The sequence below is a fragment of the Pelobates fuscus genome, chromosome 10 (assembly GCF_036172605.1).
Source record: "Pelobates fuscus isolate aPelFus1 chromosome 10, aPelFus1.pri, whole genome shotgun sequence".
NCBI lineage: Eukaryota > Metazoa > Chordata > Amphibia > Anura > Pelobatidae > Pelobates > Pelobates fuscus.
In genome coordinates this window covers 148,317,960-148,336,608 of record NC_086326.1, presented here as the reverse complement: position 1 = coordinate 148,336,608, position 18,649 = coordinate 148,317,960, and the positions used below count along the sequence as shown (strand labels likewise).

The 18,649-nt window shown below is 45.1% G+C and overlaps 1 protein-coding gene across 1 annotated transcript in view; it reads left to right on the top strand.

Annotated features, from left to right (window-relative positions):
- LOC134575188 (gastrula zinc finger protein XlCGF53.1-like) overlaps nucleotides 1–18,649 on the top strand; it is a 211,041-nt gene that overhangs the window by 15,677 nt on the left and 176,715 nt on the right. Inside the window, exon 4 of the mRNA XM_063434428.1 lies at nucleotides 5,172–6,810. Within this exon, the coding sequence (XP_063290498.1) occupies nucleotides 5,172–6,763 (1,592 nt within the window). The 3' untranslated portion in view covers nucleotides 6,764–6,810. Of the gene's footprint in view, nucleotides 1–5,171 lie in introns of the transcript that reaches the window.

Below are 18,649 nucleotides of genomic sequence, written 5' to 3'. Positions count from 1 at the left end.
TCCCCCCCCCCGGCCCCCACCCCTGAGCGGTGGGTGGAGGCCCTAAAAATAAGGGGGGCACATACTGCCCCCCCGGCCCCCACCCCTGTGCGGCGGGTGGGGGCCCTAAAATTCACAATAGGGAGGGGACCTACTGTCCCCCCCGGCCCCCACCCCTGTGCGGCGGGTGGGGGCCCTAAAATTCACAATAAGGGGGGGGGGGCCTACTGTCCCCCCCCCCCGGCCCCCACCCCTGTGCGGCGGGTGGGGGCCCTAAAATAAAAAATAAGGGGGGGACCTACTGTCCCCCCCCGGCCCCCACCCCTGAGCGGTGGGTGGGGGCCCTAAAATTCACAATAGGGAGGGGACCTACTGTCCCCCCCCGGCCCCCACCCCTGTGCGGCGGGTGGGGGCCCTAAAATTCACAATAAGGGGGGGGACCTACTGCCCCCCCCCCCGGCCCCCACCCCTGAGCGGTGGGTGGGGGCCCTAAAATTATCAATAGGGGGGGACCTATTGTCCCCCCCCCAGCCCCCACCCCTGAGCGGTGGGTGGGGGCCCTAAATACAAAGGGGGTGGGGACCCTAGTTAACCCTCTCCCCCCCACCCCCCCTCCCAAAAAAAAACTTATCTCCCTACCTACCCCCCTCACCCTAAAAATAATGAGGGGGGACCCTTTAACTAAAAACCTGTAAAGAAAAAAAAATAAGATAAAAACAACTTACCATTCGATGTTTTCTTTCTTCTAAAATCTTCTTTCTTCAGCCCCAAAAAAGGCCAAATAAAAATCCATAATAACCGACGGAATAAAAAAAAAAAAAAAAAACCCGAGCGCAAAAAAAATAATCCATCTTCACCCATGGAGGGCTCCGCGCAGACTGAGCTCCGCAGGGTGGGGGAAGGCTTATAAAGCCTTGCCCCGCCCTGCAATTAGGCTAAGAACACTCTGATTGGTGGGTTTAAGCCAATCAGAGTGCTCTTTGTCATTTTACAAGCGTGGGAAAATTCCAAAGAACTTTCCCACGCTTGTAAAATGACAAAGAGCACTGTGATTGGATGGCTTGAAATCCATCCAATCACAGTGCTCTTTGTCATTTTACAAGCGTGGGAAAGTTCTTTGGAATTTTCCCACGCTTGTAAAATGACACAGAGCACTGTGATTGGATGGATTTCAAGCCATCCAATCACAGTGCTCTGTGTCATTTTACAAGCGTGGGAAAATTCCAAAGAACTTTCCCACGCTTGTAAAATGACAAAGAGCACTGTGATTGGATGGATTTCAAGCCATCCAATCACAGTGCTCTTTGTCATTTTACAAGCGTGGGAAAGTTCTTTGGAATTTTCCCACGCTTGTAAAATGACACAGAGCACTGTGATTGGATGGCTTGAAATCCATCCAATCACAGTGCTCTGTGTCATTTTACAAGCGTGGGAAAATTCCAAAGAACTTTCCCACGCTTGTAAAATGACACAGAGCACTGTGATTGGATGGCTTGAAATCCATCCAATCACAGTGCTCTGTGTCATTTTACAAGCGTGGGAAAATTCCAAAGAACTTTCCCACGCTTGTAAAATGACAAAGAGCACTCTGATTGGCTTAAACCCACCAATCAGAGTGTTCTTAGCCTAATTGCAGGGCGGGGCAAGGCTTTATAAGCCTTCCCCCGCCCTGCGGAGCTCAGTCTGCGCGGAGCCCTCCATGGGTGAAGATGGATTATTATTTTTTGCGCTCGTTTTTTTTTTTTTTTTTTTTTTTAATTGCGTCGGTTATTATGGATTTTTATTTGGCCTTTTTTGGGGCTGAAGAAAGAAGATTTTAGAAGAAAGAAAACATCGAATGGTAAGTTGATTTTATCTCATTTTTTCTTTTTTTACAGGTTTTTAGTTAATGGTCCCCCCTCATTATTTTTAGGGTGAGGGGGGTAGGTAGGGAGATATTTTTTTTTGGGGGGGGGGGAGGGTTAACTAGGGTCCCCCCCCCCCTTTGTATTTAGGGCCCCCACCCACCGCTCAGGGGTGGGGGCCGGGGGGACAATAGGTCCCCCCCTTATTGATAATTTTAGGGCCCCCACCCGCCGCTCAGGGGTGGGGGCCGGGGGGGGGACAGTAAGTCCCCCCCCTCATTGATAATTTTAGGGCCCCCACCCGCCGCACAGGGGTGGGGGCCGGGGGGGACAGTAGGTCCCCCCCTTATTGATAATTGTAGGGCCCCCACCCGCCGCTCAGGGGTGGGGGCCGGGGGGGGACAGTAGGTCCCCCCCTCATTGATCATTTTAGGGCCCCCACCCGCCGCTCAGGGGTGGGGGCCGGGGGGGGGCAGTAAGTCCCCCCCCTCATTGATAATTTTAGGGCCCCCACCCGCCGCACAGGGGTGGGGGCCGGGGGGGACAGTAGGTCCCCCCCTTATTGATAATTGTAGGGCCCCCACCCGCCGCTCAGGGGTGGGTGCCGGGGGGGACAGTAGGTCCCCCCCTCATTGATCATTTTAGGGCCCCCACCCGCAGCTCAGGGGTGGGGGCCAGGGGGGGGCAGTAAGTCCCCCCCCTCATTGATAATTTTAGGGCCCCCACCCGCCGCACAGGGGTGGGGGCCGGGGGGGACAGTAGGTCCCCCCCTTATTGATAATTGTAGGGCCCCCACCCGCCGCACAGGGGTGGGGGCCGGGGGGGGGACAGTAGGTCCCCCCCCTTATTGATAATTTTAGAAAGCGAGCTGAGCTGTCAGTCAGACAGCTCAGCTCGCGAACGCGCATTCCGCGCACATGCGCGGTAAAGCGCTCAGGTTCTTCATAGGGCGGCATTCAATGCCGCTCTATGAAGAACGCGATTGGTGCAGCGCGAAGCCGTCCCATTGGGCCCCGCGATTTCGGCATTTTGACGAAAAAGGGGGCGCGGCCTAGCGGGGAGCTCGGCGCTGGAACGGAGGTAAGTTTTTAATATAAAAACACCTCGAAATGTATTTTTAATAAATGAAAGTACATATAAAAGCAAGAAGGAAGGCTGGGGGACCTGTCTTTCTTGCTTTTATATGGTGACTATAGAGTCCCTTTAACACATGAATACATATACAATATTACAGGCAGCACACTAGAACATGCTTCACAGTCTTAAAGGGACAGTAGTCCCAAAAGTCCCAATGTGTCCATAGATGCTGTTAAAAGGGCCAGTAGCAGCAATATACAGTACAATATGCCCAAATATAAATCTTTAACTGTACCAATTTTCCAGGGGCCATAGTCAGCAGGTAGGAGGCTAGCAGCCAGGCCTCTCCAGTTCACAGTGGGGAAGCTGGTTTCGCCACAAATGTGAATGTGATGCATACTTGTAAAGTTATGAATAATGTGGAAAAACTGTATTTCTCTGCCTGTGATAATTACATTACCCATTGTGTAAGGTAATTGTATCACAGGTGTGGGAGTGTCTGAGTGTATTGTACGTGTTTATTGGTTGTTTTCCAAAACCCTGTGGGTGGTACGAATGTGTATATAAGAACAATAAACCCACAGCTCTCTGTTCCTGCTTGACCCTCAAAATGGAGCCTTGTCTCGTTCTTGGGGGGATTTATTGTATGCTGTTCCAGTTTGACTGCTAGGAGTGTAAAACTATTCATATGTTTTTTCCTATTCGGCTGTTTACAGCATTCGTATAGTTCCGGTTCAGCTGTTTACGGCATTCACATGCTTCTCCGGTTCAGTGGATTGGTGTCTACAGTAGCTGTGCCTGTGTCTCTGGAAGGGAAGATCTACTCAACGGCTGTTAACCCCTTTTATGCCTGGGGGTGCCGTTACAGAAAAGTTTCAGAACTTTCATGCAGCCAAAATATTACTGAATCTCACTCAAGCACTCTGTCTGGATCTCTGTATCCCACGTATTACTCCAGTAGTGGTCTTCCTCACATGATAACCCTCCTTCTGCCAAACATTCTCCTTACATCCCCAATTGGACGGTTGTGTTAAAGGTATAAAACTTAAAGTTAAGGTGCGCTGTTTCTTTAAGACCAGGTTTAAAGTGCCACAAGTGCAAATATACAATACAGTGCAAAGTGGTATAAAGTGCGCTTAGTGTATACAGTGATAGTGCAAAAACATTGTTCTTTATACATACATACATGAAATGCGTCCTCTCCAAGGAACATAAACATATAGAAGGGTTTGGATGTGGGTATAGGTGGTTTAGGATGTAGACAAACTATCCTTATAAAATGATTAATTTTACTGTATGATGATCAGTTAAAAGTATAATCATCATACAGTAAAATTTATCATTTTATAAGGATAGTTTGTCTACATCCTAAACCACCTATACCCACATCCAAACCCTTCTATATGTTTATGTTCCTTGGAGAGGACGCATTTCATGTATGTATGGATAAAGAACAATGTTTTTGCACTATCACTGTATACACTAAGTGCACTTTATACCACTTTGCACTGTATTGTATATTTGCACTTGTAGCACTTTAAACCTGATCTTAAAGACACAGTGCACTTTAAGTTTTATATCATTAGAGTGTGTTCTGGAGATTTACACTGATTTTGGTGCAGCTTCTTTTTTTGTATAAATTCATTGGAACTAGAATTGATTGTTTAAGACATTGATTACTAGCGCCGGAACTTCACTTGTCCTGTGTTCGTAGTTGTGTTAAAGGGACATATTCATTCTATTCAGCAACTTTTCATTTAGTTCAACTTCAATTACTTTGAGACTGAGTTGGAGGAATTATTGAAGGCTGAGTACATTGTACCATTGTAGCGGAGGTGTGGAGTTTTCAAACCTTTCTAAACCAGTTTGTCTACTTACAGTGGGGGGGGGGTGCCAGGACACTCCTGCCACCATAATTACTACACTGTGTTGTAGTGGTTATGGTGCTTGTAGTGTTCTTTAAAACAAAATAATCAACAGACATAAACTGCGATGAGTGGAGCCAGACCGGATCTATTGGTGGAGACTGCTGCAGAAGCCAGGAGTGAGAGATGTATAGATGTGGGTACTTTATTCAATGTGCCTTCAGAGTTTGATAACTGCATTTTTCTTATTTTTGTCTTTTCTGTTTAAATGATTTGTACATAATGTGACAGCAGTGCTCAATATTGTACCATCATGTCCTGGATCGTTAATCCTTTAGTGTATTTACAGAATGCATAATAAAATAGATAAAAGGAAGGTTTGTCATTCTATTTGTCTTCTTTCCAGCAGATCTCAACTTAAGTGAAACGGATGATTTACCCGTCCATGTTCTGTCAGCAAATTGTGTGACCGAAAGTGAAGGTGCAGTTAATCAGGGAGGAAATTCTATGACTTTTAATGAACGAAGCACGAAACCCAGCAAGTCTGTTAGACCTGAAATATCGTTATATGAAGAGAGAAATCTACCAGCTGGAGACATTTACGCACTGAAAGAATGTTCACAAACAAAATCTCCATCAGCCTTTAATGTGAAGGAATCCGTCTCACAAAACGACAGAAATCTCACAGACACTGACATTATTACACCCACAGAACAGACACAGTATCCATCTACTCATATTAAGGAGGAACCAGCCTTGTGTAGAGAGGATAATCTCACAGACACTGACAGTTCTACTAACACAGAACAGACAAAGTATCCATCCACTTATATTAAAGAGGAATCTGCATCATGTGACGAGGGAAATCTCACAGACACTGACATTTATACACCCACAATACAGACTAAATATCCATCTACTCATATGAAGGAGGAACCAGCCTTGTGTGAAGAGGGAAATCACACGGATACTGAAATTTATACTAACAGAGAACAGACAGAGTATCCATCTACCTATATTAAGGAAGAATCGGCATCATGTGTCGAGGGAAATCTCACAGACACTGACATTTATACACGCACAGAACAGACACAGACAGAATGTTCTGCTATTCATGTTAAGGAGGATCCAGCATCATATGAAGAAGGGAATCTCCATAACCTGGACATTCAAACCCCTGTGTGTGAACCAGTGAGAACATTTAAAGGGATAACCAATAACTCTGATGGTCCTGATGTTTCACTCACAAATTTAAATCAAATAAAAGTGGCTTGTTCTGAATGTGGGGAAAAAATCACCTGTAAAACAAATTTTATTGGACATCGATGTTTACAATCAAAAGTACATGTTATCCGGTGTCTCAAAACTTGCCACGGAGTTAAATCACGTTCCCGAATTGAACATGAGAAACATAGTCAGACAAAGTCTCTTCCCAAACGTCATCTCATTCATAATGGAGAAAAGCTAAAACGGAAATATTATTGTCCTGAATGTGGGAAATACTTTAAAAAAAGTTCATCTCTTAAGTTTCATTGGAGGAGTCACACTGGAGAGAAACCATTTTCATGTTCTGAATGTGGGAAATGTTTCAGTAAGAAAACAACTCTTATTGGTCATGAATGGACTCATAGGGAACAGAAACCTTTCTCCTGCTCTGAGTGTGGGAAATGTTTCGGTCAAAGGGGTAACTTTAATAGACATCTCAAGATTCACACCGGGATTAAACCATTTTCATGTTCTGAGTGTGGGAAATGTTTTAGTCTGAAAAGCTCCCTTGATAGACACGTGATTATTCACACAGGAGTCAAACCATATTCATGTTCTGAATGTGGGAAATGTTTCACTCTAAAAAGCACACTTGATCGACATTTGGTGATTCACACAGGAGAGAAACCATTTTTATGTACTGAATGTGGGAAATGTTTTGCTCAAAAAAGCCAACTTAAGTCTCATCAAAGAGTTCACAACAGAAGTAAACCGGAAATGAAGAATATATAATCTCTGAAAAGTAGAATGAGTGTATAAATAAAATAAATCCGCTCATTAAACTGAATAAAATGAGACAGGTTAGAAAAAGGTTTGTCCTACAATAAATTCAGGTTATGTGTCATAGCAATTTATACATATCCCAGAATAAAGTCCTAATGTAATCATCACGGGAACTGTTTGAGCGCCATAACACGACCACTTAATGGCAAAAGTTGTGATTCTGAGAGTGATCTTTATAGCTGCAGCAATCTGTGTATTAATTGTATCTCTTATATAGTTAGAGATCTAAGGTAAATAAAATAAAATAAATGGGACTTAAAAACAGTCGTAAAAAAAGCAAACTGTCAAGATTCCTGGTAGTGATGGTGTAATGCTCGGGGACATTCTGACACAAACAAACTGCAAGGTGACAGAGACCCTTTCAGTCTAAATAATGAACTTTGTGTTTTTTTTTTAAATAGGCTTTTATGTCCATATTGGATAGACCAGTAAGTATATTGACTTTTTTCTGACATTTTCGAACATATATTTAGGATGACCCGTAATAAAATCCAAGTTACGTTTTTCCCGCAGCACAACTATTAAAATTTGTCTCAATAAGAGTTATGTTTATTTGTTAGCCTACTTATCTGGCCAACCTTGGGTGGCAGTGATGGAATGGGTTGGGGCCATCGTTGTCCAAATAGAGAGAGAGGCTTTCTTTGGGTAACCGAGAGAACCCTTTTTTCATCAAACAATGCAAGTGTGATTTGACAGAAAACCAAGAAATGGCAGCCAACTTGCAGCACCTTAAGAGCTACAAGGTGCTGCAGTGGCTATGGTACAAGGTGCTGCAGTGGCTATGGTACAAGGTGCTGCAGTGGCTATGGTTCTTAGTGTCCCATTTTTGTGCTAAAATGCATTTAGCTACATTAGATATTGTCCTCTACCCCTTTACTAAACTAGCTTTCCACTTACATTCTCAACCCATTACCTCTACAGTTGGAAGATTTCTTGTTAAATTGTCATTAGGGTCTGCATAATCTATTTTATTTCTCCTACTGATATTTACTCTCTAGTCGGATATATCTCTCAGTTGACTTACTGACCAGTTTTTTTTACATTATACCGGCTAAAGTGATGTACCATAGCTGCAGGAACTTCTATCCTTATAGTTTTCTAGTTACCACTGGGCCTTTTGGTCTTTAATATTTTTTTTTTAAATTCTTTATTTTTCTTGTGCATGTTTATACAGTTAACATTTGCCTTGCGATGCCACGATAGCATTAGCAGGCCACTTAGGTACAATGAAGTTGACATGGCATACGATTTGACAGCACATTTTTTTTTTGGTAATATCAGAGTTGTAACAGTTGCGTCAGAATAAGAGATGCGATTTTAATCTAAAGAGTAAAAAAATTCAAGCTTGGTCTTGCGTTAGATTAATTATTACTGGTAATACAGGCTGCTTAGAGATAATAGACATGTTATATTATATTAACAAGCTTAGACCATCATTTTTGTTATTAGATGGCATGACGTTTAAACATAACAATTGGAAGTAAAGTATTATCTGTTTCCAGCTTAGCTAAGTAGGTTTTCGCTGTAAACCATTAAACATAGGTTAAACGATCTGAAAGGGATTACATGCTCGCTATTAACATAGAGCTAGACATTAGTATGGTCTAAGTAAGTTGGAGTACAGGCTATGCAAGATAACATCAGTTACAGCTTTCTACATATTGATGAGGTTTAACCACCAGGGGACAACGAAGAGCCGGGCTTGTCAAGTTGGGTACATCTGGAAGCTTAATCATGTTAAGTGCTTTCTATGGGGGACTGCATAGATAAAATCCACTGTTGTAAACTATATGTGGTATTAAGAATGGTGCGCTAAGATAAATATTACACAGTGATCTGTTGTAGCTTTAAGTGTATGGGGTTGGCAGTCGCTTGGTCATTCCTGCAGCTGTGTTTGGTCGGCTGGCTTCCTGGTTGTGATCAAGTTCCTTGTGTTTCACGCTGTGAAATGCTTGGGTACCTGCCGGCCAGGAGTGTCTTCGCTGGTACCAGCTTTGGGTTGGGAGTAGCGCTTGTGCCCCGTGTCCATAGCTCCGCTAAATTGCGGCAGGGTCAGATTCCGATCATAGTCCCCACAGACCCGCCTGTGCCAGTGGTGGGTGTTGTTTCGGCTGCTGTGGAAATTAGTATGTACCTTTCGAGGTTATCCGATGGTCTCTGTTGCCAGTTGGCCGCTTTCAGTACGCTGTGTATTTATCAGCGCCGTTGCTCCGATGTTGTGGCTTGTAGTAGGCGCGGCGGCCATCTTGGTTGCTGCCATGCGGTCTCTGGTTAGACTTTTCCCCCTGTTCAGGTGTCATGGGTGATGGTGGTCTTTACTTCCCCGGTGGGGTCCGGGATAACCCCCCCGGCCCACAGGGGGGGAGAACGGGGCCCTCTGCAGGCAAGCGAGAGGTCCCGCCGGACCAAGTGCAGGGGATCGGCCGCTTCCCCCGCCAGGGCCTCACGGCAGGCCGCAATCCCGCCCGCCTCTCAGTCGGCGTCGCCTCAGGACGAGAGTCACCGGCCGCCCCGAGGGTTATTGCTCAGGTCCCCTTGCCTTGCTGCAGGTTTCTCAGGTTGAGATGGGGTGTTTTGGGGGCGATTTGCAGGGATTCCCCGGGGAGCCGAGGTGCCCCGCGTCCATCCGGCTCGGCGGTCAGGCCCCGCCCTGGTCTTTAATATTTTAAAATCAACTGCTCTATAATATGCATTTGTTTTTTTGCAAATCTGTTTTTATTGAGATTTTTACAACAGGTATAAGTCACAGAGAAGGAAACATTATGAGGCACGCAGGCCTTCATTGTGGAATGGACAAGTGAACACTTCTTGCGTTGTATGCTTTCTCCCCGAGCTAGAGGGTGATATGTAAATCACAGTATCAGGCTGCTAGTGTTAGCTTTGTGATTCGTGTACATGGTTGTGGCGGAACCAACCTTGCCATTGTGCACTGGAGAAGCCTGGTTGCTCGCCTGCTCCCTTTTTACTATGGCCCCTGTTCTTTTTCCCTGCAGAAAGGCTGGTTTGTGCCTTTCTGCGGACTGTTAAAGCCATGCTACCCCAGATAGCTATGCCATGGAGCCCAGCCGTATACTGAAAGACTGTATGAAAGACTTTGGCTCCATGGCGATTGAACTGGATGTATGTGATCTGAGCGCCATCCGGTAATAATGTGCGCTCAGATCTAAGCTATCTGGGGATAGGTAGAATGTCTGTATTTTATGTAATAAATGTAACCTTGTATATTTTATTGTATTTTACTGTCTTTTTACTGCCATGTGCTTAATGGAGTTTTGTCTCTGTCTTTGGAGATAATTGGATTACTTCTCAATTATCTCCAGGATAGAAGACTCTGTGGAACTGGTTTTGGGCAGAAAAGCCATGCTTCATTTGGTCACAAAGGACTTTGATCTATCTTTTGAACCAATGGACCAATTTGGATGATTGGAGTATGCTGATTTGGAAAATGTATGTGAATTTTATGTGAATGTGATGCATACTTTATTATTATTATGAATAATTATTATGAATCATGTGGAAAAACTGTATTCCTCTGCCTGTGATAATGATATCACCCATTGTGTTCAGTAATCATATCACAGGCAGAGGGGAGGATTTTATGTGGGAGTGTCTGTGTGTATTGTATGGATTGATGGGTTGTTCTGTAAAACCCTGTGGGCAGTACTATGTTTGTGGATTGGGAATAAAAGAGGCTGTATGTGCCAGTACAGTCAGTTCTGCTTGACCTCAAAACGAAGTGTCGTCTCGTTATTGGGGGAATTGGATTGTATGCTGATTGCCAGGAGTTTAAGCTGATTGTATGCTTTTCCTGTTCAGCTGTTTACAGCATTCATATGCTTGAGAGCATTCGCATGCTTCTCCGGTTCGGTGGTTGTGGTGTCTGCTGCAGTGCTTGGAGTCCTCAGGAAGCGCTAGGAGCATCCTTCAACGGAGGTACCCAGTCGGGGTGCCCGTCGATCCGTTACAATGGTGTTGTCTTTTCCCTTTCCCCATCCCCAACCGAGGGGTGCCAAGTTACACGTCTCATGTTCTCATACCTGATTCCTAAATGCTAGTTGTACTGTGGGCTCAGAGCCTGCAGCCTGGTTAAGAGATTACATAAGCGATATCCATAGTGTTTAGTGGTGTCGGCTTAGTGAGTGTATCCTTCATCCCTCCTTTCTCCTGTGAATTGTAGAATGTGTGTGATTGTGTCCCTTTGGGCAGTTGGTGTCACTGCTAAGTGGATCTATTGTGCACTGAATATCTGGTTGTTGGGGTGTTGGGTTACCACTAAGTTTGTGATTTTCCCCCCCATCCTCCCCCGTGTTCGCAATCTCCTCTTTTTTACCATGGATAAGGGTTGGGTGTGGGAGTAGGGGAAAGGTAGTGAAGGGTTAGCCATTGTCCGTGCTAGATGGGGCTCCGCTCCCGGCTCCGGGGCCCCCTCCACTCTGCAAGTAGCGGGCCATATATATGAACCACGGCTGCCACCCTTCTGCATGTTTGGTCTCCCTGCCTGTCAGGGAGGCATGGAGCGCCTCCACCCCCTGAATGTCCTCCACCCGCTAATGTGCATTTGTTATGGTTCTCTAGATTTTATTCTTTGAAGTTCTATTAATAAATTTTTTTTAAACGAAATAAAGCAAATCTGATCTCCTGCTTCTTATATTTGTGTAAAAGAGCAAGTCGGTTGTGGTGTGCCGGAACCGACGATGAGGTAGGCCTGAGAAAGAAGAGGGCTTACCAAGGAAAAATAAATAGAAAGGAAAATAAATGTTAAAATGTGGTGTGGTGGGAGGGTCATTCAACGCTGACCTCGAACGGTAAGGAGCAAGGTAAGGGGTGTGCTTTAAGTAGGCTAGGAGTGGATACCAAGCACCTCCCACAAATACAGGCCAAATTGCCTTAATACTTGTGTTAGGTGCTTATGATAGTACAGAGTAAAATACCATAATGAAATGTAGGATAGTAAAAAGAGCAAGTCGGTTGTGGTGTGCCGGAACCGACGATGAGGTAGGCCTGAGAAAGAAGAGGGCAAAAATTAAGTAATCAAATTTATTACAGACAACCAATACAGATACATATATCAATCAGACATGTTTTTGAAAGCATCCCTTAATTCTTGTACTGGGTTCGGTATGTACCGTGAGTAAGCGGATGATTTCCAGCGCACCAGTGTTTTTATAACATGAACTGGAATGTTGACACAGGAGGCTGTGGATGCTGCCCCTATGCGGAAGGAGTGCCCTGAGTAGTTTGCTGCGTTGAGGCCCAGTTGAGTGAGTAAAGACCTGACTTAGGTCATGAAGGTTGTAGTGGTGAGTACCGAACCTTGTAATAGGAATAATGGTTGTGATGGTAGTAAATTATGATGCTGTATGTATGCATCAAGAACCGTGACTGGGCACCACCTGTTGTGCGTGGGATAGTATGTTATTTTTACTGGTACATGCTGACTGGTTTTGGAGTGAGGTAGAGTCAGGATGTAGTGATCCATGTGTTTTGTTAAGTGGGAATAGAGGAGAATAGGAGTAGATTGTGTCGCGTTGGTTGTAGTGATTTCTCTAGGTCTTAGGAATCCATAGAAAGCTATGTATATTGCTGCTTTGATGACAGAATTTGTGTTGGTGTCAAAAGGTTTTTAAATCAAGCAGGTTAGACACTGCTTTGAAGATATGTTTGTCTATGGGTAGCCTCTGTGATGTACGTGTGGGTCAGATTTCTGACTGCTTCTGAGGATAGCCTTAATATGGTGAGAGGCCATGAAACTTGTGTTGTTTGGTTGTAAGATTAGCATATGGTGTTGAATGCCTGTGAGATAAATTTTGATGGTGTTGTATGACATTTTAAGTTTAATGTGGCAAAAAAAAGCAAAACACAAAAAAGATGTCATGACAAATGGTTGCATGATGTTATGTTCCAAAAGGAATCTTTTGAATAATGTAAAAGCCCTGTCGTATGTTTTGTGCGTATTTTTTGACAGTGCCAATTGGGACAGTGCCCTGCTATGATGCATGATGATGTCTAGTCCAGTATTAGTTGTTGATATGTTGGAGTAGTGGTGGCTGTGAGCGCAGCTGACGGGAGTGCTTGATGAGATGCCTGAAATTTAAAACGAGACAAACTGTCAGAAGCTGTGTTACATGGAACATGGAAACAATACAGGAAAAAATTATGACAAGCCGCCAACCAAGTGAGTTTCCTCAGAAATCTCATGATCGTAAGGGATTTGGAATGACATTTGTTGATGATGTGACAGGTTGCCTGGTTATCTGAGTAGCAAAATACTGGCATGTTTGCCCATAAATGACCCCATGCTACGGCAGCCGCCACGATGGGATAGATCTCAAAGAGAGCTGAGGTAGTGGAAAAACCTTCAAAATCCTGAACTGCTGTAGGCCAGCTGCCCCAAAGCCATTAGTTTCCAAAAATTGCTGCAAAACCTGTGGTAGATGCCACATCTGACCAAATGGTAGGTGATAAGTCAGTCAATTGAGGGAGGAACATACTTTTACCATTCCAAGTGGTTACAAATTTCTTCCACATGCGTAAGTCTGCCGTAGCTTGAGTATCTAAGGACAACCTGTGTGTGTCGTGTAGGAAGAGTGGAAAAAGATACAAGAGTCGTGATATGAAGGAGCGGCCTTGAGGTTTGATACGCATGGCAAAATTTAGTGAACCCAGCAGGGACTGTAGCTCTTTGCGGTTGCAAGTACAGAGCTGAAGGTAGCGGTTGATGTAGGTAAGAATGTTCTCTATCTTGTCGAGTGGCAGGCTTGCTTGCATTGTGGTTGAGTCTAATTGAATACCCAGGAATGTGATAATCGTGTCTGGCCCCTCTGTTTTCTTAGGGGAGATTGGGACACCTAGTTGCTCTAATAGATTGGGTGGTAGCTTTGAGGCTACTGGGAGGGGAAGTATTCTCCTCGATCAGTAAGAAATCATCCAGGTAATGTAATACCGTAGGGCATCTGGCTATGTTCAATAGTAACCAGCACAATGCTTCGGCAAATGTGTCGAAAATAGCTGGGCTACTTTTGGACCCAAAAGTTAAACGGGAGAAAAAATAGTAGTTCCCGGCCCACTTGATGCCATGCAGGTGCCACAGTGTGGGGTGGATTGGCAGCAATTTAAAGGCATTAGTAATATCGGTCTTACTAAGCCATGCTCCGACCCCTGCTTGTATGATAGCTGTAATGGCGTGATCTATGGTGGTGTATTGCAGGGAGAATTCTTCGGAGGGTATGAGGGAATTAAGACTGGGATTGGCCGATGAGTGGTGCAGACAAGTCAATGATGAGTCTCTGTTTAAGGGAAGATTTCCCTGTGACAATACCAATGGGGTTATGTGGCGAAACCAACTTCGCCACTGTGGACTGGAGAAGCCTGGTTGCTAGCCTCCTGCCCTGCGACTATGGCCCTGGACATATTGTACTTTAAAGACTATATTTGGGCATGTAATAATTTATATTGCTGCTACTGGCCCTTTAAAATCAGCGATGGACATTTTGGGACTACTGTCCCTTTAAGACTGTGAAGCATATTCTATTGTACTGCCTGTATATTGTATATGTATTTATGTATGCAGTTAACCTGGGTTATATATATATGCAGCCTGCATCTGATTGTTCGGTAGAATCACTCCATTCCTTGTATTGAGGAAACTACCGAACAACCAGACCACCCAGGACTAAGTGTGCCTCCAATTACCGTTTGCAACAATGTTGCAAACGGGTAATTGGCAATCAGTGCAGTGTGGTCTTTGTCCTCTGGGTGGCCGCCATTCAGGAAACAACCACGTGGCGGCGGCCATCTTTAACTACCGAACAGCGGTGTTTTGCCGTCGAGTGTCTGGAACTGAAATCGGACACTCGACTAGGCAAACGCCGCTGAGACCTCCAGACTTCCAGGATTTCGTGGGGAAACTACCGAACGGCCCGCCGTTCGGTAGAAAGAAACGTACGAACTAGGGGATTCATACGAATCCCCCTTAGTCTCTATAGCACAGGCAATTCGTCTGTTTCATTCACTTGTTTGTGACCGACCGCAGGGCCAAAATGCATGGAACTGTTTTCGGATACTTTACCCATGCGGTCGGTCAATACTTTAAAGTCCCATAACTCCCGAACCGTTTATCCGAATGGGCTGATTCTTGCATATGTTGTCCCCCTGAATAAGGGCTATCAGGGGATACCTGTTTGGGAGGTGTAGCATATGTATTTGGGGTACATCCAGGAATTGGGGAAAAAGGTGTACGGTATAATTGTGTTAAGTGTTAATCTAAGGGGAGGAAATGTGTGGGAGGTACATCCATGTGATTGGTTAATTTCATCCTCCCCCTGGGAGTGTCCTGTATGTACTTGTTTGTAATAAAAGCCAGACTGGGTGTCCCAGTCTTGAGTTCCTGTTTTACCCTCAAAATGAAGTGTCGTCTCGTTCTTGGGGGGGATTGGATTGTAAGCTGACTGCCAAGAGTGTAAGCCGAGTGTATGCTTTTCTTGTTCAGCTGTTCCAGTTCGGAGTGTTATTTCGTATCCAGATCGGGAGTGTGGTGTTCTGCAGTAGCTGTGCCTGTCTCTAGAAAAGGGGATTATCGCCTAAACGGATTTTTCCCCTTTTATGCTGAAACGGTCCGTTACAGGTTAGTGCGCCATTCTTTGAACGGAGGAGCCTTGAAAGGCCCCAATAAGAAACCCTCAGCAACTTCTTGGCCTATGAGAGTGTCAACAGCTGTGGGGTTGTGTTGTGCGGATTGTAGATTAGGGCATTCCAGAATCCCGGACGGTATGTGTAGAATACCCGTGTGGAAGCCTTCTGTTAAACCAGAGATAAGAAAGTCCACCAAGTGTTTAGACGGGTGATGTGACGTAAATCCTGTAAATACCGGAATATTAATGGACATTAGGTAAGGCTTAGAGTACATTTTATTTGGACACATGGTTTTTGCATGTGCCCTAAAACATTTTAAACAGATATGCAATAATCTGCAACCGCTATAATTACAAGACCCAACATTTAATTTATTACATAGCTGGGACTTGCCCAGAAACTTGATCAGGTGTCCCAGTTTGTCTCTGGTCAATTTCTCTGGAACACCAGAGGAAATAGCTCCTTGCGTAGAGGCATGTTCGTCCGCCGTGTTGGGACAGAAATGTGTCGTATGTGCCGTAGAGGAGCAGTATGCACAAGCCGGTGTTCTTAGACCTGCAAAGCGTCTGCGGTATCAATCCTTCCCCAGTTGGATCTTGTTCCATACTGGGAGAAGGCTCCAGACACTTTTGCAGAAAAAGACCTGTGGTAGTCATAAAAGGCTGAACCACCATATTTGTTGCCCAGGTCTACCAGCTTGTGCATATAAAGATCAAACTCCTCTCGTCTATTTGGTATTTATCGGGATGTCATCTGTGCGGTCTATCCCAAGGCCAGTACAAACTCAGGGATAGTCCGTTTCCTGTTTAGGCGGGCGTCCCTAGATCTGACAACAACAAACACATCATCATAAGCATAAGTCTTATTCTCCACAATATCCTGGGAGGCAATCAACAGGGAAGCCAGGTTGACGTCTTTACCTTCCAGGATATCCCTTTTTATGTGCTCAGGGATCATACGAGCAGGGCTAACTTCCTGGTCATCCAGGGTGATGGCTGGAGCAACTAATAGCAAGTCGGCTGGTGCTTGTGAAGCAGCAGCGGGTGGCCCTGCTAGAATAAGGGCCGTGGTGACCGACTCAAGTTTCTTCAGCCTGGAGTTGATCTTGCTCATGGATGCCATGAGTGATGACAACATGGAATATATGTCTCCTGGGTTGGACTGGCTAGGTCCTTCCCCGGCATCCATGTTGTTAGTTGAAGTACGTAGCAGTTTGAAAAGTTCTGATTTCCTTGCTGTAGCGGGGTAGGGGATTTGCCGTCTCCTCAATTCCGTAGTTATACGAGGGATCATCCAGGATACTCCTTGTGTAAGAGTGATGGCTCTAGCCGGAGTGCTAGGCAGGGAGAAATCATCTCCCCCTTCCTGAGACATACTAAAAACAAAACAATTAATTCGTGTTTGAAAACCACCAAGATCGTACTGGCAGGCTAGCTAAGCCGGATGGCGAAACATTACACTTGTTTGATGACCGGTGAGGCCCTACTAGTTGCCAAGTGGCTTGAGAGGCTCTATCTATGCGTTGGCGCGAGGGGATTTGAGGCCACCCTTCGTAGTGGAATGATTTTAGGCCTCTCGGTGACTGTAACACAGAAAAACAGGGGAAGGGAGTGACAGGTGAGGCCCTCTCTATGCGACATGCAAGGTGACTAGCTCACGTGTGGCCCGATGGGTGTTTGCCTCTGAAACGTTGAGGCGGGGTGTTGTCAGTACTCTAACCTAGGGGGGGAGAAATGAAATGTATGGCAGAATACCATATGAGCAGGTGTACGTACCTGGTAGTATGAATATCTCACAGCGAATTTGTGTGGTGAAATATATATAAACCTGGACAGCCTGAAACGGGTAAAAAGGGTAATATAGTGAGTGTGGACTGTGTGGGAATGATGTAGACTGTGTAGCCCGTACCAGCGGTATTTTTTAAGGGCTTGATTGTGGAGTTTTAATTGGTAAATGAAGTGTAGTGATATACCATTACAATATATGTGTTACAAAGGCAAAGTGATGCCGTGTCTTTAATGCAAAATTCTGGCTAGAAACGGGGGGATGTATGATGGGTGTTAAGTACTAAAAGAGGATGGGGTGAGGGAGGCCATGGCCTATATGTAAAAGGCGTTATGTTGATATATAATTGATAACAACAAAGGGGCAGGGATGAAAACAATTCTTTAAAGTGATGTAAATTTGTATATTGTGGCGAAACCAACTTCGCCACTGTGAACTGGAGAAGCCTGGTTGCTCACCTGCTGCCTTTAGATTATGGACCGATAGCTAAAGAGTTAATTTCACTGTGCAGAAGGATTTATTTCTCCCTTTCTGCACAGCCGTTCAGTAGATTCTATCTACCGAACAAACAGCCTGTTTGCAACCTCCCCAGAGCTGTGGGAAGCCGGCTGGCGCCGTTAATTGGCCACCCAGGAGCTGGAGTGTGCTGCCAATTTACCTCCCTGAAGCTGCGGTTAACCGCAGCTTAATTGATTGTTACTGGGTGGCCGCTGTTACACTTAGCGGCCGCTAGGTGGCAGTGTTCTGGAGCTCCCCGGGCAGCCAGCGCTTTTCTGCCCGGCTTTCATGCACCAAACCCGGACACTTTTACGTGCAGGCACCGCTGAACCTCCAGCCCCTGGTTCTAATTCGTATGGATTAAACGAATGCATGTAAATTCGGTAGTTTGTTTTATGTGAATGCTTTAACCCAGATAGCTATGCCATGGAGCCAATTCGTGTAATTAAAGACTCTGGCTCCATGGCAATTAAACTGTATTCGTGGGGTCTGAGTGCCATTCACCTAATAATGTGCACTCAGACCTGAGCTATCTGGGGATATGTTACATGTCTGTGTTTTATGTATAAAATGTGTCTTTATGTATTTTAAAGTGATAAAGTCTGTCTTTGTGTCCCCACGTGTGTAATGGAGTTTTGCCTTTGTCCTGGGAGATAATTGAATTACTTCTCTAATTATCTCCAGGACAGAGAGGAGGAAGCCAGGATGCATTGTGGGAAAGTATTGTGGCTGTATTGTGACACTTCGGAAATTCGGCAACTTCGGCACTTCTGCATTTCAGGACTTCGGCACCTCGGGACTTCTCTTGCAGCCGCTTGGTAGATAACTCCCTAATTCTCATGCTATTAGGGAGTTATCTACCAAAAGGCTGAAAGACCCCGGCCCCCACCCCTGAGCGGCGGGTGGGGGCCCTAACGTAAA